General features: G+C 41.5%; 1 protein-coding gene across 2 annotated transcripts in view; it reads right to left on the bottom strand.

The window, feature by feature from the left end:
• Positions 1-25,638, bottom strand: part of Ahcyl1 (adenosylhomocysteinase like 1) — a 35,224-nt gene extending 9,586 nt beyond the window's left edge. The window contains exons 1-5 of one of the 2 annotated variants that reach the window (XM_075981641.1): positions 25,250-25,638; positions 4,753-4,864; positions 2,398-2,541; positions 1,438-1,538; positions 916-1,018 (exon numbers count right to left, since the gene is read on the bottom strand). In XM_075981641.1, the coding sequence (XP_075837756.1) occupies positions 916-1,018; positions 1,438-1,538; positions 2,398-2,541; positions 4,753-4,864; positions 25,250-25,369 (580 nt within the window). In that variant the 5' untranslated portion in view covers positions 25,370-25,638. The remainder of the gene's footprint in view (positions 1-915; positions 1,019-1,437; positions 1,539-2,397; positions 2,542-4,752; positions 4,865-25,249) is intronic. The other variant, XM_075981640.1, reaches the window with a different exon arrangement.
• Positions 25,639-25,893: the final 255 nt, after the last annotated feature.

Raw genomic sequence — 25,893 nt, 5'->3', positions numbered from 1 at the left:
AAATTACTTTAGTTAGGAATTAAGAGGTTTTTGTTTCAAAAATATCTTGAAGCCATAAAGGCCAATTTTACTTTATACTGCATATTAAGGAGGCAAAATTAAATATGTAAAACAAAGCTCCTTATAGAACACTTGTACATCAGCAGACATCTCAAAAACAATGTAAATGTTCAATGAGGAAGTAAAATCATGTGGCCGTATGAACGAACGATGTGGTCAGTTTTGAGTGACAAGAAAAATTCCTTCTGAAAATGCAACGTTTAGGTTATAAAAATGTGCACACACTAAGATTTGGCTCACCAATATAATGCATAGAAAGCAACTTGCCAAATCTTTGGTTATTTTGAATTTCCTAAATCTTCTACAATAAACGCTTATCAGGAAAGAATTAGAGCAAGCCCTAGAGTGTGAGTTTCTGAAGATCTTAATGTGGTGGTGGCAGGTCCTCAGACAAACTCCACGTGGTTGGGCTTCTGAATGTTCTAACAATAAAAATTTATTTAAATTAATTAAACTCATCAGCACAAACATTTTAGTGCACTAATGAGTACCAAATAAGCAATTAACTATCAATATAAAAGACCCTGTTCATAGTATTCTGCCAAGACTGATAAAACTTTTGAGGAGATCAGCAGAATCCAGTTTAATCCATTTGACCTTAGAATTGGGCATTTCCTTTTTTTTTTTAAGTATACCTTGATTTTAGTGTAAATTTCTTCCTGTTCTCTCCACCCCTCTGGTGACGTTGGGATGGAATTTACTGTTGTGCCGCATGTTAGGGAAACAGTCCATCTTGGAGCTTCATCTTCAGCTCTGTTGTTTTAAGACTGCTCAAGTTTATAGTTCCCAGAATACACGGTATAATGGTAATTTTTAATTACCTGAAGCAAAGCTGGTAAAAAAGTGGGAACTTACCAGCTTCAGCCAGTGCTGCAGCTACTTCATTTTGAGTTGAATAGATGTTGCAAGCAGACCAGCGGCACTGGGCCCCCAGGGCACAGAGTGTCTCAATCAATACCTGTATGAATGAACAGAAAGACAGGGTGAGAAGAGTGGGCTCTCCAGGAGCAGGGGACAATCTCAGCAAGAACACAGTATCTATACCTTCACAGCAGTTGGCCCTACCCTGGAGAGTTACACCAAAGTTCAATTCAGCTGTGTGGCACACTGTTACTTAACTATATCTGAAAGACATATTCCTAAAAGTCTTTGAGCATTTTTATAACAATCATTTTACAACCTCCTCCATCAGGTGTGCTAAAAATGGGTTTAGTATATGAACAAAAGTAAAGCATGCTCCACGGTTGGACAGGGAGGTCCCAATCTAATAGCACTTGGATTCGCTAGGTAGGAAGGAAAGGCATGATTATTTTTAATTAAAAAAATGTTTTCTTCCTCTTATATTACAAGTCCTCTGTTTTCTTCCAACAAACTTACCGCTGTCTGGGCCGTGATGTGTGTACAGCCTACTATTTTAGCACCAGCCAAAGGCTTCTCTCCCTGAGCACGTTTCCTGAGTGAAATCAGAGCAGACATGTCTGTGGAAGAACAAAGGATCTGAGCAAGGTCCACACTACCAACACCATTTGATCCTGCCCAGCCACAGGAGATGGGGTAGAACACGTCAAGTGTATTTCCCTGATGAGAATTGGAGAGTTACAATGTTGTTTCTGCTTTATATATACAAGAACTGAGAAGAGAATGAATTAAACTTTCAAAACTGGCCAAAGTAGACAGTGAGTCTCCCCAGAAGAGAGGGAAGTAGTTATAGACAGATTTATGTACATCCTCATCAAACCAGGAGGAATGACTTTGACTTCAGGGGAAGACTCTTGCAGTAATTTCTCTGTTGTCTTACCTTAGCCTGTCAAGCTTGCAGTATTGAACATACCTTCAACATGAAACAAAACAAAAAAACCAGAAGAGCAGAGACCCCTGGAGTACAGTAGTGGAAGAGAGAAACCAAGATTCAGCTGATTATCAGTCACCTTTACTTTGTTCCAGTAGAGGGTGCCTAGGACTTAAGGAGCCCCAGGCTGCCTCAACCTTAGCTTAGAGCCCTGCCACATCAGCTACTTCTGGGGAATGTGGCACTCTGGTCTTGGCAGCTACAAAAATATCCCACACAACTAACCACTATGTTGTGATCCGACACTTGCTGACTACGCACTGTTGACCTGCGAATATGGTGGCATGACGAGGAAAACAGAAACCACTCTGTAATTAGCATGCACTGGGAAAAGGAAAACATATGTAAGCATCCTAAGGCTTAGTTTCCATACAGGGAGAAGTGTTTATCCAAAGCAAGAAACTGTCCTTTCCAGGACACTGCACTCGCCCAGGTCTTGGTAAGGAGTGCAAAGGGGCTTCTGGTCCGCCACTCACTCCCCTCTTTACCTTGCTCTGCAATCTCAATCTCCCGACGTCCAAATTCTGCCTGCTTGATGTTCTTCACACAGAAATTGCTGCTGCCCTTCGAGTTGGTTTGCTGCTTCTCTCGGGGGGAAACCTCATCATCTGAACTATCTGTGTAGGATGCAGCTAGAGCCAGCCAAGAAACAGAGAGAAAAATCTCATTGGTTCACATTCCACTGAGTGCAGTCCCCTAGGGACTCTCATTTAAGGGAAGAGAACAATTTTAATTGCAGGTCCCTTTGACGCCATCAGTTTTGCTCCTGTAGGCTCTAACAGCTGGTGTGAATAAAGCTACATCTCCCAGCACTGCAGCTCCTTCTCCCTCTCTAACGACACTGTGCCACAAGGGTCTAATCCTGTACATAACAGGACTGTAACCAGATCCTGAAAAAGATGGAGTAACAGGAATAAGAAATGCTCTTTCTAGAGATCACGAGTTCTCACACTTGCACTTGTTCCCTGGCCAAAGTTTCCATTTGGTAGGTTTCGGGAGGTACTCAAGAGACAGCGTTTCCAATAAGTTTCCAGGTGCTGCTCCTGAGAATGACTGATAAGATGAAAGCAATTCTCAAGGGATTTTATACCAGGCTGTGCTCCAGGAATACAGAAAGGACAGAAAACAAGCAGATCTTTCTGACCGCTTTGAGGAAAAAGTCTGTCAAGAAGATAAGTCTGACATAAAAGCTTCACCTAAGATTTACGTCCATCCTCAGCTGTGCAATAGGATCCACAGTCACTATCACCTCTCCAGTCACGTCTTCTCTCTGAACTGAACGTTTTCCTGGTCAGCATTCTGGCTACTGGACTGAGGCTCTCTTACTGACTTCCAGATATGTCCTCCAAAGGGACAGAAGCCCAGGCAACACACAAACACTACCACAGGCCATTTTCCCCACTCTAACAATTCAGCTGTTACTAAGCTTTAAAAAATGTTCTAAGGGTTTCTGTAAGATGACCATCAAGACCTTTGAAGATTTCATGCATTCTACTTCTTCTTTCCTTCCAAAACTCAGTTTTCCACATAAAATTTCCTTGTCTGTTACCTGCAACCGCTCTGCTTATCACACTAATTTAGTTTGTCACTTCAAGATACCTTTTTATTTATGATAGCATTGTATTTGGGATTGTTTCTTGCGTGTTTTAGCCCCCGCAGAATCCATAACAATCATTTATTTCAGTTTATCCTGTACACCTATATTTGTTCTTGCTTACCTGTCCTGCCTATATTGGTTGGGTTATCAGTGGCATAGGAAAGAGATAACATTTTCTTTGATAATTGTTTTTTTACATTTCTTAAACCTCTCATCCAGCCCTTAAAGTTAATAATACAATGCAAACAATATTATTAAGAGACAATGAAGGGCGTTCTAAACAAATCCTTCATTAACTTTAATAGCAATCTGGACTTTGGACAAACCTCTTAATCTTTTAACTGTTTCTTCTGTTGAATGATGAAGAAGTGGTATAGATGCCTCTACTGTTTCCTCCTACTATTTTCTATGCTTCAAAAGCTTCTGTGAATGTATGTGAGTTCAGAGAAGTCAATCCCAGTCTCAGTTGTTTCACTATGGGTACCATTCACCTTTTTTTTTTTCTTGGGACATAGGCTTCCTCACTGAGAACTGGAGCTTAAAGATTTAGGTTAGGACAGGCAGTTGGCCAGTCAGTGAACTCTAGGAATCTTCTTGTCTTCCTAGCACAGGAACTACAAGAATGCATCACCATACCTGGCTTTGAACTTAGGTTCTCATGCGTGCTCAGTAAGTCCTGCACTGAGCCATCTCCCTAGTCTCTCCAGTTACTCTCTAATACCTTCTCTGCGACGGAGATAGGCACAATTTAACTAGAACAAACACTTTCTATAGATGGCCAAGAAGGAGGAGAGGAAGCTGCTGGAGCCACATTATAATACTTTACATCTTCCCATTCCAGACGTTAATAGGGGAAGACACTGCCAATATAAAGGGTAATCTTGTAAATAAAGGAGACAAAATACCAGTTGTCATAATTCAAGCAGTCTTAGTGACAAAGAGAAAAACACAGGTGGAAGGGAGTATTTTATACAAAGAACTTATGTTTAAAAGTATATTTCTTTTTAAATGCCAGTTCTGAAAGCCAAAATACTCCTGATTCTACCCTTAGTAAAGTGGACATAGCGACTTCCCAATACCACCAATGGGCAATGCTCACAGACCACATAGAAACAGCCTGGGAAAGAGAGCCTCAACAAAAGCATCTTCGCTACAAGTCTTGCTGGGACGGATTTCCAGTCTAGACAAGTGAAGAGCACTAGGCAGTGATCAGGGGAGACAGAGAGGACATGAAGTTCACACCTACCTGAACTGTAGCTGTCTGTGGAGGACTGGGAGATGGAACGGGACAAAGACCTCCGGCCAGTCTTAGTAGGGAATTTGGTGAACTCCTGCATGTCATCAGCAAACTGGATTTGCTAAAAGAGTTAAAAAGATAAAAAGCTGAAAACTTAGTACAAGGAAATACTATGGGTTTTATTTATCATGAGTGTGTGTGCACACGAGCACACACCTGGAGCCAGAGGACAAACTGTGGGAGTCAGTTCTCTCCTTCCAGCATGTGGGCCCTAGGGATGGAACTTAAGTTGTCAAGCTTGGTGGCAGGCATCTTTACCCTGAGTCATCTTGTTGGTCCAATGTATTTCATTTTCCAAGGCCATACACAAACTTCCCCCAAAGTCAACATTATCATGTAGTTCCTACTATGCCAGCAATTCTCATCAGGAAGGAGGTGGCAACAAGGTGGCTTGCTGACCCTCTTTTAAAGACCAGCTACGGTTGCTTCCCAATCATTTCAGTAAGACTTGGATTGGCAGGGGAGGAGGGTAATTCTGAAAGCCAATTTATTTTAGTAACTGTACAATTTTACCAAATTTTCTTCCTTCCCTTTTATGTAATCTTCAACACTAAACTCTTTACCCTTTCTCCCAATTCTATCAGAAAACAAATATAATCTCATATCTGTTTTTTGCTCTAAGTCTCTTCTAGCATATTCTTCTTCTGAATTTGGGAGTGGCCTAGCTTTTGGATAGAATACTTAGCAATGGCAAAACATATTACAGTGTTAATATCACAGTCCAGCTATGCATCTGTATTCCATAAAACCAATGTAGTATTGCCAGAGTTTTCTAGACCCAGAAAAAATTTAACATATCTTTGCTACACACTATAAACAAACCAGGAAGTAGATCCATGACTCGGTAGTCAAAGCCCTGATTGCTCTTCTGAAGGACCTGGCATCCTCTGATCCACAGCACCCACATGACAACTAACAACTTCACCTAAGGCAATCCGACTCCCTTTTGGCCTCTGAAGGCACTGAACTCACCTCGTGCACATACATTCAAAACAGTCATATACACAAAATAATAAATTTAGAAGATTAAGAGCTACATTGATTACAGCTGCACAACTTCCTCTTCTGAAACATCCATCCTCTGCTGGGGTAGTACCAGACTGCAGTATAAGAACCAAGCTTTGGTCTGAGACCTTGGCACAAGCAGTTACTATGATCAAATGAAAAAAAAAAAAAAACCCCGAACTGGTAGGTCTCTACAGTCACAAAGGAGCAAACAAAGGGACACTGGGTTGTTTTCAACTTTTTTTTGTTTGATGTGTGTGTTTTCGACTTTCTAACTAGCATGGTTCCCACCAAAAACGAATGCAGAGAACAGAATCAAACAGCAGGCAAGAGACAAAAACCTGGGAGTATTTGTTTAGAACTCATCTTGGTTCAGTATCTAACTGGGGAAGTGTTTTCTTTAGGCAACTCTGACACAAGGAAGGGAGAGAGTCCACAGCCTGTTTTGTTAAGCCTAAAAACAGACACTGAAGGTTTAAAGAAGCAAGGCAAACATGCAGGAAGGCATTTAATAAACATCTGCAAAATGAGTGAATCGTTAAAACACCTTTCTTGTGTAATATCAAATTAAGCTTTTAAGATAAACGACAGGGGGCTGGGGAGATGGCTCAGCGGTTAAGAGCATTGCCTGCTCTTCCAAAGGTCCTGAGTTCAATTCCCAGCAACCACATGGTGGCTCACAACCATCTGTAATGAGGTCTGGTGCCCTCTTCTGGCCTGCATACATACACACAGACAGAATATTGTATACATAATAAAAAATAAAATAAAAAAAGATAAACGACAATCACAAATCAAGCTGAGCCAGATATTATACCAGAATATGGTTAACAAGTATCTTCATGCAGCCCAAGACATTTCTTACTTTTGTGTTAAAACCTTAATTTTAAAAACCTTAAATATCAAATGTACAACTGCTTTTCAAGAAGAAAAACAAACAAAAAAGTAAACCCTCCACTCACTGAGATGGCCACAAGTCAGCATTTGCCTTCTAAGTAGAATTTTCAATTACATGTTCACATGACTTCTCCAGTCAGCAAGATGCAAGTCAAGGAAAGTTGACCAAGTAATGAATTTCAACCTAATAGGCAGTTACTCTGAAAAAAGTACCGCCAAGAGCCCATCAGTGGTCTTAACAGATTCCAGAGGCAGCACTTCCTCCAGCGGTCTCCCTGTTGCTGGCATGGGCAGCCTGTTCGGAAGTGCTCTCTGCTCCAGGCTGTTAAGATTCTCTCTCCTGTTCATCTTTTTTTCAAAAGATTCTGGGCAGGTTTCCAGATACCACCCACATGGTGGTGAGGTGGGGGAGGAAACTTCAGTAACACTTGCAGAATTTTAGATAAAAAAAATAAAGAGAAGCAGTTGTAGAAAGCTAGAAATATTTCTTCAGCAACCTAAGAACTGAATTAATAGGCATAATCTCTCCTTGTATTTATTATTAATAAAGCTTATCAGCAGCCTGAAGCTTAGCAAGATCTTTCCCATCTAAAAATATTAGACTGTGGCAAAAGTGCTCCTAACATGCCACCTCTCAAATAATGGATATGGTCCACATTTGAAGTAGTGTGGACACCTGTCCATAAGGCACCCAGCAGACACACGCCCTCTGAACTACAAGCTGCAGAGACTTGTCTCACAGCAGCTCTAAAGAATGCTGCGGCTCTGCCAGTTTCATCCAGGACTCTAACTCTTTAGGTTCTTACCAGCTATCAGCTGTTTCCCCCTCAGTGGAAAGTATCCTTGCATGCTGTTCACCTTTATGCTGTAAATAAGGATACTGGTGCCAAAAACAATTTCTGGATGTCATAGTTTCTAGCAAAATCAGATCTAATAGCAGCTTTCTGTTTGGGCTAGATTCAGTGTATTTAAGTGAAAAAAAATATGGTATTTTGGATAAAAGGTAAAACAAAGACAACTACAAAAGTGTGGTTTGTATCTCTTCTTCTTCTTCTTTTTTTTTTGCTTTTCAAGACAGGGTTTCTCCGTAGCCTTAGAGCCTGTCCTGGAACTAGCTCTTGTAGACCAGGCTGGCCTTGAACTCACAGAGATCCACCTGCCTCTGCCTCCCAAGCACTGGGATTAAAGGTGCACCACCACTGCCTGTCTGTATTACTTTTTTTTCTTCAAATCTAAAGCTTTAAGAAACACCAAATCAAACATGCAATAGTCAGCATAGGAAGGGAAGAAGGAAAAACAGAGAAAGCGCGAGCAGAGTCCCCTCCTATGCTAACCGCAAATCTGAGAAATGCTAGGCCAGACAGACCCAGTCTCCAAATAACACATCCAGATACAGATGTCTACTTGCTGTGTCTTAAACCCAATTAAACATTACGTCAGTACAGTGTACTATTTTAAAGCATTACTTACGATGGTTGATATGATGGTTGTCTGACTTCTGTCTAGTACTGAGGCTCATTTAGGAACAGCTACTTTACATATTCATGTAGAGGTGGGTGTGGTGACAGTAAGCTACGAGAATGGTAGAGAACTTACCCAAGACAAAGGGAACACAGGCAACCCCAAAAGTTATAAACCTCAAGAAAAAAATAACTGGAATTGCTTAACTGATCTTAATAATTTTTACCATCAGAAGTTGAATTTAATTTTGAAAATGTATGGCCTACACACTCATAAGCATAGCTCAGTCACCCTTTCTCCTTACCATACCTTATTCCATTTTTCCTTCTCTCTGCTGAATTAGAAGAAATTAAAAGCTACCAGAACCCTACTATAACCCTATGGCTAAGTGACAACTAGCAGGACAATATATATAGTGCATTATTTTCTTTTTTTAAATATTTATTCATTCATTCATTCATTTATTTATTATGTATACAATATTCTGTCTGTGTATATGCCTGCAGGCCAGAAGAGGGCATCAGACCCCATTACAGATGGTTGTGAGCCACCATGTGGTTGCTGGGAATTGAACTCAGGACCATTGGAAGAGCAGGCAATGCTCTTAACCTCTGAGCCATCTCTCCAGCCCCCGTGCATTATATTCTTTTAGTCAACATATTCACTTGTCACTAAATACCCATGTCATCCGAGGAGAGATCTACGTAAGAAACAAGGGCTGCTAAAATCTGTCTCTGGCTCTGGCTGCCCATGTAAGGAGGAGACGGCTTTGTCACGAACTTTCCCTCCTCCTCTAGGACATGCCGGCTACTGTAACACACAAAGACCTGAGATGTACATGGAAGGACCAGTCTTTCTTAATACTGAGATGACTTCAGAGGTCAGCATCCTTTTCTGGTTCTGAGACATTTAAAAATATATACATTCTATCCCATTGCCTTCCCTGGCATATTGTGCACAGAATTTTGCTGCTTTTGAAGTTATGAGTAACATTTTTCTTAGGTAACAGCACTGAGTCAAATAGACTATCAGAAACTAGAAAATTTAACAAGGTAATTACTAAGATGTGCATTAAAACACGTTCTAAAACTCCTACACCTTTTCTAATCCCTTTTCCACATGTCTTCCTGCTAATTCTAATCTACTCCCAGCCACTCCCTTCTCAAAGAAAAAAAAAGTCATGATAGTCAGCCCAGACAGAAGCAGTACCTTTTCTTGACTCTAAGCAGAGATCAGTCTGATTCCCATTTTAGAAGCAACAACAATGAACACCAATATTGTGAAACAAGAAAATACCCAAGTCTACCTCAATTAGATAAAAGTGGTTTCCTTATGAAGGATTTTTTCTTTCCAATACCCTGTCCTCAAACACATCCACCAGAGAATAAGGATCTAAAAGACATCACCTTTGGGATACAGACAGCCTCTTCTTTCATTTCTTAGTGCAGAAATCAGTTTTCTGAGACTCAGCAGGTTTTTGGCTATTCCCTGTCTTCCTTCTGTCTCAGATTTAAGCTCTCAGTCTTTCCAGATGGGGTCTGAGTTTCTAGGAAGGGGTGGGTGGGCAGGCTGACTAATCACAACACACATCTTCCACTTACCCTTCGGGGTCTGAGCAGTCATCAGTAACACACGCTACTAGAATCCAATTCCACAGCCAGACAAAATATCCCCTTCAAGGAACTCAATGTGATGCCATCAAGGCTGGTTGGGGTGAGGAAGAAGGAGGTAATATCAAGGCCATACAGCCAAGTCACTGAAATCATAAGAGACAACGCTGGAAAAATTCCCATAGCACAAGTGGTTTCACCATCGGCCACTACCCCTTTTCTTCAAGAGACAACTCTTCACTGGCTTTGACTATCTCCCTAGGGCTGCAGTCAACCAAGGAATTGCCAACTAGAGGTAAAATTAGCAAGTTGATTTTTTTTTTTTGAACATGTTAAGTAGCACAGGGACAGGCTTCCTAATCTTCTAAAAAAAAAAAAAAAACCCAACAATTTACAACATAATGTAAAACACGTTATGTAATGTAAAAAACCAAGTTCCCTTCTCTACTTAATCTGCTAATACCTAATTGCCTTACCCTTATATCACGCTAGCCTACCCTCTCCTCACCCGCAACTGCTGGCATTTCATTAAGGAAAAATTAGAACAGGTGACTGAAGAACCCCGGGTCCTTAGAGCATACCTATTACTTAGGCTCTGTTTACTCACCTCTCCCAGCACCACTGCTGTTATCTTTTACTTATTTCCCCAAATTTCTTACCAGTTTTAACTCAGAAAAAAAGGTCAAACAAACAGTATAATAAATATTTTAATACCTTTGACCTAGAATGGATCTTTAAATTTTTCATGTGGTATATACATACATACATATACACACAATGTATATTTTCATATACTGAAGTCAAAACAAAAAAAACTTACAAACATAAAAATTCCAGTTTTTTGGAATTTCTTTGGAATTCATTCAAGAATAAAGAATAAAGACACTCTCCTACCAAATATCAATGTTATTACAAAACTTAAGACTAATAAGCCGGGTGTAGTGACACACATCTTTAATTTCAGCACTTGGGAGACTGAGGAAGATGGATCCTGTGCATTTCAGCCTGGTTTACATAGTGAGTTCCAGAATAGCCAGAGCTACAAGAGTGAGACCTTGTCTCAAAAAAAAACAAAACAAAAAACCCAAACAACAACAACAACAACAACAACAAAAAACACCCAAAAGAATATTAATAGTAAGTCTGCAAATTTAAGAACATTTTATTTACTTCTGTTGTGTAAGATGTACACGTGGGGGTGAGGTACTTATATGCCGTAGAGCATAGTGGATTATTAGGGAGCTCATTCTTCTCACCTCTATGTGAGTAAGGGGTAGGGGAAGCTCACAGGCCATGCAGCAGTGAACAAATACCATTGTCTCAAGCACGGTGGAAAATGAGGACCAACACTTGTGGCTATCCAATGACTACTACACTTGTGCCACAGTGCACACAAACATAAACACAAAGGCACAGAGATTTCCTTGAAGTTCTTTTTGTCCTCCCAGTACATTTCATAAAGGTTGTACAGTTTAAGTACTGTTTGCTGGGAGCCTGCACAACCAATTACTACATTAGCTTAGGTCTGCTGTTTTGGTTGGGCTCACTTGTGTTCCTAAAGATTCGTAATGCTTCAATTCTTTCCTCTTCTATTTAATCTTATTGGCGCATAAAACAGACATAAACAAACTTAGCACATGTGTGTATCCAGAGTCTCATTTCTATCCACGCTATTATCAGTGGCTTCTGTATGTTTTCATGTTAACTTTCTTCCAGCAAATACATATTTACATTTGCATTTTTCTTCTCTTGCATTTTCAAAGCTATCAATCTAAAATATCCTGCACTTTTGGCCCCCAACCATAGAAGTCACTTTATTTAGATTCATAGAGCATGTACTAAAAATCAGGTCAGAGGAGAGTTTTGGCAGCATACGTCTGTGATCCCAGCTGACGCAGGAGGATCACAAGTTTCAGGCTAGCCTGGGACAGACCAAGTCAGCTTACTATGTTTAACCTTTTTTTCTATGTTGATCTTCATTCTAAGGGTACCCATAACTTAAACTGGCATATTCTACAGCAAGGTTATGTGGAGATGTTCTTTTTTTTTTTTAAAGAAGAAAATTTGTCAATTGTTTACAAAAAGGCCTATCTGTACACTTCACACAAATGTCTATGGGAAGAAAATTTAATATGAAGCAAACAATTAATTCTCTGGCACCATTCAGTCATGTCGTAACCTAACAAGGCAATATCTAAAAGAAAATTTTCCTTCCTTGGTCTAGAAGTACAGTTTATATGAGGTTTAAAAGCCAGTTACATTTTAAATCCATTTATTTGTTCTGTGAGTACATGAATCACGCTGTGAGTCAGCTCAGCATTTGGGAAGGCTAGACTATGTCTAACTGGGTAGAACGAAAGGGAAAGTCTTTGCCAAGTAGTATATGAGTGGCAGAACTATGAGCAGCTACCAACGTGTGGCAGTCAAGTCGGAAAGAACTGGTGTTTTGAACCCTGGGCTAACAAGGCAGGATCTACAACCCTTTTAAGCTGCCATCCGTTAGTTGCTTCCTATAAGCTCACTGACTTCCAGGATCCTATGTTAAACAGTAACTACGTAGCAACAGCAATTATTTCTAAAGGAGCCAATGACACCTTTCACAATCCATCCTGTAGTCAGGTTATGTTTTCAAGTTGAAAGGATATAATGAAACCCCTACAAATCAGCTTCGGCTGATTTTAGTTTCCATCCTTCAAGTTTACATAAAAATCTTAGTATCAAACTACCACCTTCTGGGGCTCCAAGAATCGTGAAAGCTGGGAAGGATTGTCAGTTGTGGCTTCTCTGGAGCTGTTTACAAGAGTTACCTATCACTCCAGGATATATTCAGGCACCAAAACTGAGAGAGCAGAGTTTAATCCTGGACAAACATGGTGCACAGAACCAGTTCCTGCATGCTGTCCTTCGACCTCTACATGAACACTCACTCACACGCATACAAACAAAAATCCCCAACAGGCCACAAGCTCAGAAGCACTTCCCTGCTTTTGGAACTGGGTAGGGAAAGCACCTCCTGCTGTTTTAGGGGCTAGTCTACTCAAGTCTGATTGCAGGAAGGCTTGTGGAGAATAACACCAAAACAGTTGTGAGCTCTGGGGAAGGTGAACAGTTATTCAGAACCTACATTGTGAAATAAATGAAAGGACAGAGACAAAACTTTTTGATGATGTTCTAAGTGGCTAATGCCCTGCTGTTAAGATGCTACTGTGCGGAGCAGCAGGGCTTAAGCTCCGTGCAAGCAGAAAGGCTCCTCTGATTCCCTGTTAGGAGTGAAGGACAGCGCATGGGCAATCCAGTGCTGACTACTTTCTAATTAATATCCTATCTATATCACAACCACCTATCTTTGTACAGGGAGGATTCCAATTTGGTATTGTTAAAACTGACTACTGATTTGTGTGTGTATAGGAAGGGGGTTCACCTGAGAAACTCACTGAGTTATTTTCAGGAGGAGGTATAATACTTTAAAATATGCATCAGATGTATATTTTAAACGTATTTCTAAAAAGATTTATTATGTATACAGTGTTCTGTCTGCATGTATGCCTGCAGGCCAGAAGAGGGCACCAGATTTCATTACAGATGGTTGTGAGCCACCATGGGGTTGCTGGGAATTGAACTCAGGACCTCTAGAAGAACAGCCAGTGCTCTTAACCTCAGAGCCATCTCTCCAGTCCTTAAATGTACTTTTTAAAAAAATATCCAGAGGGTGGGGGTGGCGCATGCCTATATATTCCCGGCACTTGGGAGGCAGAGGCAAGGTGGATCCTTGAGTTCATGGCCAGCCTGGTCTACAAAGCAAGTTCCGGGACAACCAGGACTGTTAGACAAAAAAAACCAAAAAAACAAAAACAAAACAAAACAAAACTGTCTAGTGCTGGCTAAGGATAGTGGTTTTTCTCTTAAATATTAACATTTAACAAAGAGAATATGTCCTGAAATTGAAAAGGTTCTTTTACATCTGCAGTGTGGTACCCGAAAAGCACCCAGTTCAAGTCACTTTCAATCTTAAAAGGTGCCTGAAAGATCTAGCGATGTTAGGGGCTGGAGAGATGGCTCAGTGGTTAAGAGCACTGGCTGCTCTTCCAGAGGTTCTGAGTTCAATTCCAGCAACCACATGGTGGCTCACAACCATCTGTAATGAGATCTGGCGCCCTCTTCTGGCATGCGGGCATACATGGAGGCAGAATGTTGTATACATAATAAGTAAAAAAATAAAATTAAAAAAAAAAGATGAAATTAAAAAAAAGATCTAGCAATGTTAAATTTTCACAAAATAAAAGTTATCCTGCTGGGCATAGCGGCACTGACCTTTAACCCTAGCACTGGGGAAGCAAAGGCAGGCAGATCTCTTTGAGTCTCAGGACAGCCTAGACTATACATCAAATTCTAGCCAGAGCTACAAAGTGAGACCCTGTCTCAAAACACCAAAAAGGTTATATTCACTTTGGGTAAAGTTAAATAAAAAATGTTGTCACCAACGAATTCTTACTTCCTAATTTCACAGTGCTACAGAACTATATCTAAAAACTTATTGTAAGGCTTTTACTTTTGTTGAGATAATCTACTTTTAAGTAACATATGTGAATAATAAATTTTGGTTCCCTAGCTATGTTAGGCATGTTAAATATTTACCTAAATGATCTCATATGTAGATCCTAAAAAGTCAAACTCATAGGAAGAAGGGCTGAGGGAATGGTTAAAAGGTACAATTCTGATGTCTAAAATGAACAGAGCTCTGGGGAGATTCTCAACCTCCTAATGCTGTGACCCTTTAATACTGTAGTTCCTCATGTTGTGGTGGCCCCCAACCATATATATATATATACATACATACATACATACATATGGGTTTGTTGTTGTTTTTTCTTTTTTTTTTTGAGACAGGGTTTCTCTGTAGCTTTGGAGCCTGTCCTGGAACTAGCTCTTGTAGACCAGGCTGGCCTCAAACTCACAGAGATCAGCCTGCCTCCCTAGTGCTGGGATTAAAGGGATGTGCCACCACCACCCGGCTCCATAAAATAATTTTGTTGCTACTTCATAACTGTACTTTTGCTTCTGCTATAAGTCGTAATTCATTATCTGTGTTTTCTGATGGTCTTTCAACCCCTGTGAAAGGGTTGTTCGACCCCCTATGGGGTCTCACTCACAGTTCAAGGAGTACTTCCTGGAGGCAGTGTTCTGGAAAGTTTCACAAAAGGTTACTGAGGAAATAGTTATGTAAACTGACTTGATCAGAGTAATCTCTTGACAATGTGTACAAATAACAAAGTATCACATTATACTGAATATAATTTTGCTAATTGTATCTTCAAAAAGCTGAAAATGTTGATGAAGAAAAATAAAATCGAGTATTAGTTTTAACTACATATTAATACAAGTTGAATAGAATTGTAAAATATATTTTTGTTGTTGTTGTTTTCAAGTTGGCTTCAAACTCAGATATCTGCCTGCTTCTGCCTCCCAAGTGGTGGGATTAAAGGCGTGTACTCCCCCCCACCCCCCACAGTTTTATAAAATAGATTTTTAAGACCCCAGAAATTGAGGCTTAAAGATCCTTCGGTCATTCAAAACAAAGACTTATTTTTATTTTTGTGTATATGAACAGATGCGAGCCTTGGATCCCTTAGAGCCTGAGGTACTGGCAGTTGTGGGCTGCCTGACTTAGGCACTAGGAATGGAATTTCTGTCCTCTGGGAGAACACAGAACGAATGCTCATGAGCTCAGCCACCACTCCAGCCAGTAAGGAAAGACAACTGGTGTACAAGTGTATCTCCTCAGCTTTAATGCGTCTCTAAGCAAACCACGGCATATCCTTATGTTAACAGCAGGCTTTCTTTTTTCCTCCCACAGGAAAGCAGTTAGAACTGGTACCGGGCAGAGCCTCCTGACTTCTCTGGGGAGAGATGAGACTCTGTTAATGGGACCCGAGTCTATACACAAAGTTAGCTCGGAACACCCTGATAATACCCCCTTTATTCAGTAGTCTTTGAGTTTGGGCGTGGAAATTTCTCAAGACCATAAAGAAAAAGAATCCTATAAAAACCCCTCAAGTAAAGGACATTTCTTCTCTTCCAAAGAAAAAGCAGGAAAAGCTCCAGGCTCAACTAGACACGTCTTCCTACTGAGTTCCAGCCACCACTGTTCCTGCAGCACTTATCCTGAGGCAGGCCTGGCCATTCTTTCAGGCCAAAGGCCAGAGCCCTATTCCCAATGGCTTTGGCTGGTAACATGGTTCGCAGTTTAATCAACTATCTCCCTGGCACATGCTTCTGATCTTTCTTTAGTTATTTCCCTAACTCCTCAATAATCAACTATTCCTTTCTGTGCTTTTCTTCTTAAGTCAGAATTTCACCAAAATGTTTCTCAAAAATCTTTAAAATACTATTATTTTCAGTCTAGGAATTCATAATATAAACTAGAAAGTTTAAACTCTCATATTCTGACTTGACCAACTAGAAACTAGGGGTAAGAGTATGTAAAAAAAATGTTAGAATTATCTTAGTATTCCCAAAGTAATTTAGTCTGAAGAAAAGGTACTGGCTTAGAGAAGCCTGGTGTTCCCTGTTTTTTCTATAGATACCCTCCAGCACTCTTTTTAAATCATCTTCCTGTTTTCATGAAGACCTTTAGGAGATAAAGTCCAAAGAACACAGCTCAGGGCTTCCTTTGACTCTAACACGTCCTTAATTCTAGATAAGCAATCATTCCAGGTGCTTGGCCTGGGTCCTTGGATAGGCTTTAGGTTGACAAATTTCCTGCATACAAATTGTTTAATTTACTCTATTTTTTTTCTTTGCCTAGAATATGTACACAGTTCTAAGAGTGCTCTAAACTCCAAAGGTTAAGGGAGCCTATAGTAGATTTAAATGACCTAAATAATAGTCTCAGGGGAATCTAAACTCTACAGGACATATCTGTAGTTGTGTCTAGCACAGGTGTAACTTGGACAGGCTCCTTAACTTCTGCTCCAGACTTACTTTGAATGTGAGAAAAGCAGCAGTAAGTTATTTTTTTGTTTCTTTTTGAGACAGGGTTTCTTTGTGTAGCCCAGGCTGGCCTCGAACTCACAGAGTTCTGCCTGCCTCTGTCTCCTGAGTGCTGGGATTAAAGGTGTGCACCACCACTGCCAGGTTGGAGAAGCTACTTTAAACACCAACTATACTTACTTGTCAGTACAAACAGTGCATCTGATGAATCCTTAAGAGGTTAGGCGAACATGACAGTCTATCTAATCAAGACAGAGACTTTTTTGTTTTGTTTTTGATTTTTAAATATGGTTTAGTTTAAGTTTAGTAAAAACTGGCAATATGTTCTCATTCCAATCATGACCAGTACTCAGCTAATCCCCTCTCTATGGAATCAGAAAGGAATGTGCAAAATTATGAGCTCCATATTCTCCAAATAGGATAACTCAAGGGCTGAGATTAATTTCAGCAATCATCCATTCCCAATTACAAATCGCCAGACAGGGGACTTGTTAACACAGGTGCTCTCCATCTATCCTTTATAACCTGGAAGTTTCCTTTACCCCACTTACATTTACTCTTAACTGGCACATAAGAACAGAAACCACCTCCAGAGTAATGCTTCCTCCTGGGAAACACTGGAGAAGGGGTGTAGTGAGGTCAGTCCCTCCAGGATTTGTTTTTCCTTGGACTTAGCCTACAGCTTATTACAGTGAGAACATGATGTCCCCAACCAACTTAGACTCTTTCTGTTACAACCTCGAAGCAAACAGATTCTACAGCAGTTACAAGGCTGTTACCAAGGCCACTGTATTGATCAGTGTAATTAAGATTCACAATTCATCAAGTCCAGCATGAGAAGCCAGCTGGGTCACTCTCTTCATAACAAGCCAACACTGGAAATCTTCCTGTCTTGCTTGCTAAGAAGTCTGGTACTGATGCTGGCACTAAAAACTCAAGTACTGAATTAGAAGCTGGAACCACCTGGACAGTGACAGGAAACTGAATCTGTTACCAGAGCAACCGCACATATCTGCCATCTCTACAAAGCACTTATTTCATCTTCCAAAATGGAATTTTGAAAGACTCCCTCTCCACCAAATCTTGCCAAAGTCACATGCTTTACAGAAATGTCACAAAATTTAATGCCAACCAGAATCAGAGCTCATGATTAGGACAGCACTGGCCCCATTCCCAGAAGACTGTAATTCTAAAGGTGTGTTTCAAAGACAAGTGTACATCAGGCTTTTGGGTGTCAAGTTCACCTTTGGTTCAGCATTTGTAGAGTAAGAAAGTTGGGAAATTTGCTCAGCATTGCCAGCAAGGCTGTTAATACTTTCAGAGCCCTAACAAACACTCCAAATCCGACTGTTACTGTTCAACTCTTCATTATTCTTCAAACTTGCAACTCCCTAGACCAAAGTCCCTGCCCCTCAAATCCAGGACATCAGTCTCGGCTTCAAGTAGAGGGTCCCCAGTGCTAAAGACTGAAAGTGGTAACAATTTCAAATCTAAGGCTATGTTTCCACGCTACGAGCTAATAAATGAGGAGGCCATGTACTCTGTATTCTCTTTTTCCTCTCTGACCTTCCATTTGTGGCATTAGAAAGAGCTTTGCTGGAGGGGGAGGGAAATGGGAGGCTGGGGGGAGGCGGAAACTTTTTTTCTTTTTCTCAATAAAAAATTAAAAAAAAAAAAAGAGCTTTGCTAAGTGAGTGGGAATTCTAATTAGGTTCTCCCTGCTGTCCCTAGTTGCAGCCTTATCCATTCATAAGGGAGGTTAAGTTAGTAGGAAATAGCTCTGGCCAGAAGACAGGGAAAGCAAGTCAGGTGCCACATGAGCCAACTCACTTTCTCCTAGGGACAATCCCTTCCCAGTATTTGATTCAATAAACAATCAGACACTACGTGTAAGGCATGGTCCTTGACCTTAAAAAGCTCTATGTAAAGAAATCAGATTTCATCAGCTCAGACTTAAACACAGTTTGAAAAGCACGGTCTCTTATGAAGAGTAGTAGGGCTGAGATTGTTCCCTCCCAAAGTTGCTGAAATGTTGGCTTCTGTGTGTAAGTTTCTGAGTTACACTCTCAAGGCAATGAGTCCCCTGAGAAGGTGAGAGGCCTCCCAAAGAGGAGGGTAACAATACCACCAGCCTCAGCTTGATTCTAAACCACAAGAACAAAGTACAAGTTAGAAACCTTAAAAAAACAAAAAAACCCAAAAAACCAAGCAGATTCTCGATCTTTAAAGAAAGGAAGTAACTATGAGGAGAAGCCTGACTATTTAAAGTAGGATCTATGAATAATATGAGCAAGTTCCAGGCAGCCCTATTAAAACCTCTAGAAGCAAATATGTTTCTGTGCTCCTCTGAACTTTCCTAAGGACAGAAATTATGAGTTCATGAAATTTTTCAAAGATTAAGACTTACAAGGTTAAGAACAATCTCATTTCCTCAGTCGGACCAAAGTGAGACTGGTTTCAATTCTCTGCCATCTATACATTCTGTATGTAGCTACCTCTTCTCGACTTAGAAACATAGATGAGGGTTTCCATTTTGAAAATACAAAATAAACTTCTTTTCTACATCTTTAAGATAATGTTAACAACTGAGTCCAAATGAGTTTTCCTTAGGGCCTTCTAAAGATGGAGATGATGAGGTATGGCTAGGGTGCGGGGAGATCCAAATCTCTGCCCCTCCAAAATATATATTTGGGCTCTTAGGGCTATATGAAAAACAGGTCACAGCCCAAAAGCTTGGACTTGAAGTCAAGCCAGTTGTGGGAGTAACAATAAAGTAATTCCCATAATGCCTATGGAAACCTGTGCCCTGAATGTTCACTACAGTGCAATTAGTAAGTACTAGAAGAGTTAGAGCCAATTATTTAAAACAGAACTTTATAAATCTTATCACTGCCCAAAATATAGTATGAACAACTTCATTCAGGTCAAAGTCAATGGAAGTTCCTGTAATCTCCTCCAGCCCTCCGATTCCTTTACTCCACCATTTCCTATCTAGCTCACAAACACAGTGCATCACTATGGATTAGCACAAGAACATTCTCCTTGGCACTGAGAACCACAGGCTTGTGGAGATCTCAACGCCTACACCTCTGTAGCCTTGCAGGTACAGGAAGAGAGAAAAGCAAGTAACAGAGCATGCTTTATTAAGCCATCATCCTTCAGGTTGTAAAGAACTAAACCTGAGGCAGGTGCAAGACAGCAGCATTAAACAGCAATAGATTAAGCTTAACAAGTGAGTACAAGGTGTCCACTTTAAAAGAAAACTGGCTTGAGCTGATAGAAGGAACACATTCAACCCAGAAAGCCCCCAAAATTACAGTCATGTTAACAGGTGTTTGAGACGTTCATGGCAAGTAAACAGCAGTATACCTGGAGAGTTCCACAAACATGGTTTTGTGAAAGTTCTTTTCCTAATCTCTCTTCTAGAATCTCAATTTCCACCTATTACTAGTAGTCTGTTACACCTTTTAACTTTGTGTCTGCTTTGGGTAGTAAATGATTAAGCCCCACTATACACCACTAGACAGTACCAGTAATTTGCATGCACCCTGAGATTAAAGCATTGAGCTTATATCTTTAGAGAAACTGATCACAGAACAAATTAGTCTGAGTCTCAAGAGAAGTGTGGGTGTCCCACCTAGTTCTGTAGGTGCTGTGGAGCGAAGGGACACATTTCTGTGGGAAAACTCAAAATTACAGTTCAAAGGTATTTCTGTTTCATACAATTCAAGGATTCTGCTTTGGAAAGACCCCGAAATCATTAAAAGAAAGGAAAAGAAAGAAAGTAAGAAAGAAGGAGGGAGGGAGGAGGGAAGGAGGGGAAAACCAAATCCTTCTGGACCCCTTGCTAGCCAGTGCTTGTTCAAAGATTATACTTGAGAACCACAAGTTGTACCACATTCACAGCTACCCACAGATGGGTTTAACATGCCTAACGGGATTAAAGTTTCAAACATCTTTTTTGAGATAATTTGACAAGACTATAATGGGAAACATATTGGACCCAGGTGACATACTTCATATGGATCCAAAGCACATTTACTTTCTATTTGCTTTTGTTTTTAAAGACGGGCTCTTTCTTTGCAGTCCATGTTGGCTCTGAACTTATTATGATCCTCTTGTCTTAGCCTTTTGAATGCTAGGATTATAGGTGCACACACAACCATATTTATAATTTTACCAGCCAAAGATGTAAACAATGAACCTATTATAAGTTAAATGTCTAAAGTTCTGAACAAATTCATTTAGAAATTAGAGTGTATCTAAGGCAATCAAACCAAGTAAGAGGAGGAACCATTCATTGTCTGTGGAGAAACTAGGAAAAAAGAAGTCTTCTGGGCTGGGGCTATAGCTCTGTGGCAGGGCACTTGGTTTGCATATCCAAGGTCCTGGGTTTGATTCCTAGGACTTCAAAAATAAAAATAAAAATCTTATTCTCCTGACTCCTATTCAAAGATTGCAACTAACAAAGCAGCTGCTTTAAAGAGAATATAATAACATGAAGATGAGATTGAATTTCAGCACTCAGGAGGCAGAGGCAGGCAGATCTCCGAGTCTAGAGAGGATAGCCAGGACTACACAGGGAAACTCCATCTCAAAAAACAAAAACCGACAAACAAAAAACCATAAAGCTGAGAAATGGCAACCAATCTAATTTCTTTTTGATGACTTTAAGGAGCACAGGTATAAAATCTACACAGCAGCAAGAAGACTGTACCATCAGATAATTAAAGAAAAAAGGAGCACCCCGGATTTTACCTCTGTCGTTTTGTCCTGAGCAGTGCTTCTTAAGGTTCCAGATGAACTAGCCCTACATACACTTTACCCAGACCAACAACTATGCACAAAAGTAGTTTAATATGCCACTCAGCAAAATCCTGTGTCCTTCCTCCTCAGATTTCAGAAATTCAGAGAATGGTCAACATTCTGAGAGGTATCTGGAGAAACATATCCATCAAAGGACATTTCATCAATAAACTGGAGATTTGGGTTTGTTCTATGGGAAAACACCAATCTGATACAAAGTCAATTTCTGAAGGTCCGAAAACAGCTACTGTCTCTGCAACAATGTAGCAGATGTATTTGATTCCAATTACCGCCAATACGTCTTACAACTCAAGGACTCCTTTCTCATGTCAGCTTTCGGGACCATACTACACGAAAACACTGTAAGCTGAGAATAAGTTTTACTATGTGAGCTATACTAAAACAACCAATGAGATCCCGTGATAACAGCCTTTATAATTCTTGGTCAGGAAAACATGTCTTCCATTATTTCTCATGTCTACTGAGGGACACGTTCTTAGGGATGTTTATACGGAGTTGCTTGTGGTAGCCAATCTCATTAATTATACTCAAGGTTAACAATTTTCCCCATTATTTCTGAAGTTTTGTCTTCCCCATTGTATTGTATTTATGACCGCCTATAAGCTACCAATGAGAAAAGGCCTAGCAAGATTCTCAGCAGGCAAAAACATTTGCTGCCCAGTCTGATGTGAGTTTGATCCCTGGCACCCACAAAGTGAATGAGAAAAGAGACTTCTGCAAATTATCCTCTGACTCCCCACATGCTGTGGCACACGTGTCTTCCCTCCATAAATTAATGTAGTAAAAAAGTTTTAAGCTGGGTGGTGGTGGTGCATACCTTTAATCCTAGCACTCCGGAGGCAGAGGCAGGCGGGTATCTGTGAGTTCGAGACCAGCCTGGTCTACAAAAGCTAGTTCCAGGACAGGCTCCAAAGCTACAGAGAAACCTTGTCTTGAAAAACCAAAATAAATAAATAAATTTTAAAAAGAGGTAACAAAATACACTTTAAAAAACTACTGTTGCTATCTTAACTTCCAAATGTCTCTAGTTACATCTATTCCAAACAGGTACTTATTAGGCAAATGAGGAAACTGAGGCACACAAGTTATTCACTTACGGGAATACCAATTAATAGTTGGCTTCCTGACCACCAATTATTTCAAGTCTTAATCAAACCAACAAGCCCTGTGATAAGGATACAACACTGGGTATCATTAATGTTGAATAGTAAGATGCATATGCTTTTACATATGCTGTACCTCAAAGCAAACAATAAATAAAAGCTGGCAAGAAAAGAACACTAGGATCTGATCTTACTGAGAAGCACTGGGGTCACCTATATTCTTTGACCCAGGAATGTCCTCAATTCCAGTGGGGCCTCAGGAATGGGAATGAGCCACGGGTTACTTGGTTTAGAGTCAAGCTGGAATCCTCATGGGTGAAGGACTACACCATTTGAAAGAGGCCATTTTCTCACACTACCCAGTACCATGCCAAGCTCCCACCCACCCTCACCTTTCCCATACTTTGTCACATAATCATCACAAGGAAGAGGTACAAAAAGTGATCTAAGTCATAAATCCAGCTGCAATTCTGAGGAAGAATAACATACCCAAAAACAGACTACCTAGAATTTACTACATGACCTTGACTAGTCCTTAACTGGTCCATTAACTAAATAATGTCTTTTATCATCATTAAGGGAAGGGTAATTAGTCATCACAATGCATTTCAATATAAGTACAACCTAAATGCCACACAATAAAGTTCAAAGAACGAGACTAATAACATGGAGACACATAATAGCAAATGGAAACTTACAACAGGGTCTTCCCACACTCCTGGCAGACTTGCTTATTTTAGCTAATGGGAGTCTCTAAAGTCATTAGCACTTGGCTTCACAATAATACTCATTTGTGATCTTCCTCCCAGGAAGAAGAAAGGGAAAGGGATATTAGTGCTGCTGGCATTCAGCATTTCAGTTACTGGTTAGCCAGACTGGCAATTAACAATTGAGTGCTGTGTGCAAGGTACAGAGCTAGGTTTCATGGCGATAATCAAGAGTCCTTGTCTCTAGTTTACTATGTATAGTACAGATTTTGGTTTATCAGTATTGGCTTGCAAGAATATAGTTACATAGAAATAAAGAAAAGGAACAATGAAAACACTCTCAAGTAACTAGACAAAAGGTGGGCTAATGGTAAGAGATGAGCCAGAGGGATCAGGCTATCAGGATTTCCCTATTCTTTCCCTTAACTCATCTGAGGCACTATGCGTAAGCACTCTGCTTTGTAAGAACTCTAACTGCGATTCCAAATAGTGCACATTGCAAAAGGTTACTTCTCCAACAAATCAGAGGAATGAGAGCACTAAAAACGAGGTCGACTGGATCCCTTAGGATCAAGGGATCATCTAGAATCTTTTAAAGGCCCTAATGGTAACAATCTCAATTTTGTGAGAAAACTAAGCTAAAGTACACAGTGATGACTTCTCTTTGCTAGACTTGTCTAGTAATTCGTTTCCTGGAGGGGAAAAGGCCCTCTCAGGCACTAAGAACAGCTTAACTACTTCAGGTGCAGGGACCTCGGGGCTGCCTACCCCCGCAAACCTTGCTCTACTGAATTTATACCAGCCCCGAACCCCAACACGTACTGTAGGACAGGGTTAGCTCTGAAATGACTTTATACAAGAGGGGAATGTTTGTCCTGGTTTTCGCTGGCTTCAGGAAGGTCACCTCTTGGCAAAGGTTCTTTGGTCTACTGTTAACTGGGTGCCAAAGGTGTAAAGTCGAGTAATGTTTGACAGAAAGCTCCGGCGATCTCAATGCCACCGCGGAGAGGGCTAGTTAAACTCAGCCCTCCATAGATCACCTTTTCCAAGAGCAAGAGAAGCTCAACCCATTGCACAATAGGCGGAACTTGTTCTGCTTCAGCGAGTGCAGTAAAGAATGAGCAATCATTGCTTACCACCCACCTCTCCCACCTACCCAAGCTTCTTCTTTCTGGAGGGATGTCTAAATGATCTATTCACATGACTGGGATCAACCTACATCCATGACAGTGTCTACTGTCACCAACCCTTAAATTTCCCTTTCTCGCATACTTCCAAGCAACTGGAAGACTGGGATGCGAAAATCATTTTTGACTTTCAATCTTTTGTTGCTTTTAGAGCCTTCAGCTGGATTTTAAAAAAAGCCAGTCCATACAATTTTTCCTCTTGCCTCTATCACGCAGTTGTTGGTTAAACGGCCAACGCTCCCCAAGAGATGCCTTGAAAAAGCGCTGCCTGATTTCCCCACTCGCTAGAGGGGAAGTTACCTGCACAGCTCCATCACCTAGAGAGGTCACAGGGGTCGGCTGAGCCGTTCATCCCCTCCCAATCTCTTCCTCAAGGCCCTCCATTCAGAAAAAGTCAGCCGCAAATACAAGGCCTGGCCCTCTCGGGCTTCAGAAAGATCCAGGAGGACTCCGGCCGAGGGACAAAGAAAAGCGAGGTCAGAGCGGCCTCTTCGGCCCCAGATAGGCCCATGGCCGCTCACCGGCCACCCCTTACATCGTGTCAGTGGTCCCTAAGCACCCCAACCCTTAGCCCGAAGTCCCGAACTACCAGAGCCCGGGCCTGGGGCTTGCTCGCGCCCCTTCCGCGAGGGTCCCCGCCGCCACCCAGAGCCTCGCACCTTCTTGGGAGCCTTGGTGACTGTGGCCATGAAGGAGTACTTCTCAGCGTCCTCGATCTCCTTGGCCTGTTTCAGCTCCTCCCCGACACCGGGCAGCGGCATCGCGTCAGGCATCGACATCCCCCGGCCGGCCCGGCCCGCGGCTAACCCGCCGCCCCCGCCTCTTTCCCTCACGGGCGCTCGCCCGTCCGCGCGGCACCCTCGGCCACGCGCTCGCCCGCCTTCCCGCCAGGCCCCGCGCCGAGCTGCTTGTGCTTCCGAAGGGCTGGGACCCGCGCGCCTCGTCGGCTCCGCCGTCCAAGACAGCCGGACGGAGACGGCGGCCACGAAACAACCAGAAGCGGCAGCGCGCTGCTCCGACCTGCCCGCGCAGCAACCTCCGCTGCACGCAAGCACGCACGCAAAGTAAGGGTAGAGGGCGGAGACGCCACGTCAAGTACTGGCAGGCCCAAGGAGGGTGGGGAAAGAGGCGGAGAGAATTGGCGCACTCTGGTGACGTCGCCACGCTGGGCCGGGCTGCGAGGTCTGTTCCTTCCTCCTTGGCTGCTCCTGGGTAATGAGCTTCCCAGGGTGAGTTGTAGCGTGTTCGCCACCAGGTGGTGCCATCAGCCCTACTGTGTGTTCCCTGTGAAGATGCCACAGGA

Source organism: Microtus pennsylvanicus, chromosome 7, assembly GCF_037038515.1.
Source record: "Microtus pennsylvanicus isolate mMicPen1 chromosome 7, mMicPen1.hap1, whole genome shotgun sequence".
NCBI classification, from domain to species: domain Eukaryota; kingdom Metazoa; phylum Chordata; class Mammalia; order Rodentia; family Cricetidae; genus Microtus; species Microtus pennsylvanicus.
Note: the sequence above shows the minus strand (reverse complement) of the source record. Positions and strands in the feature narration are given on the sequence as shown.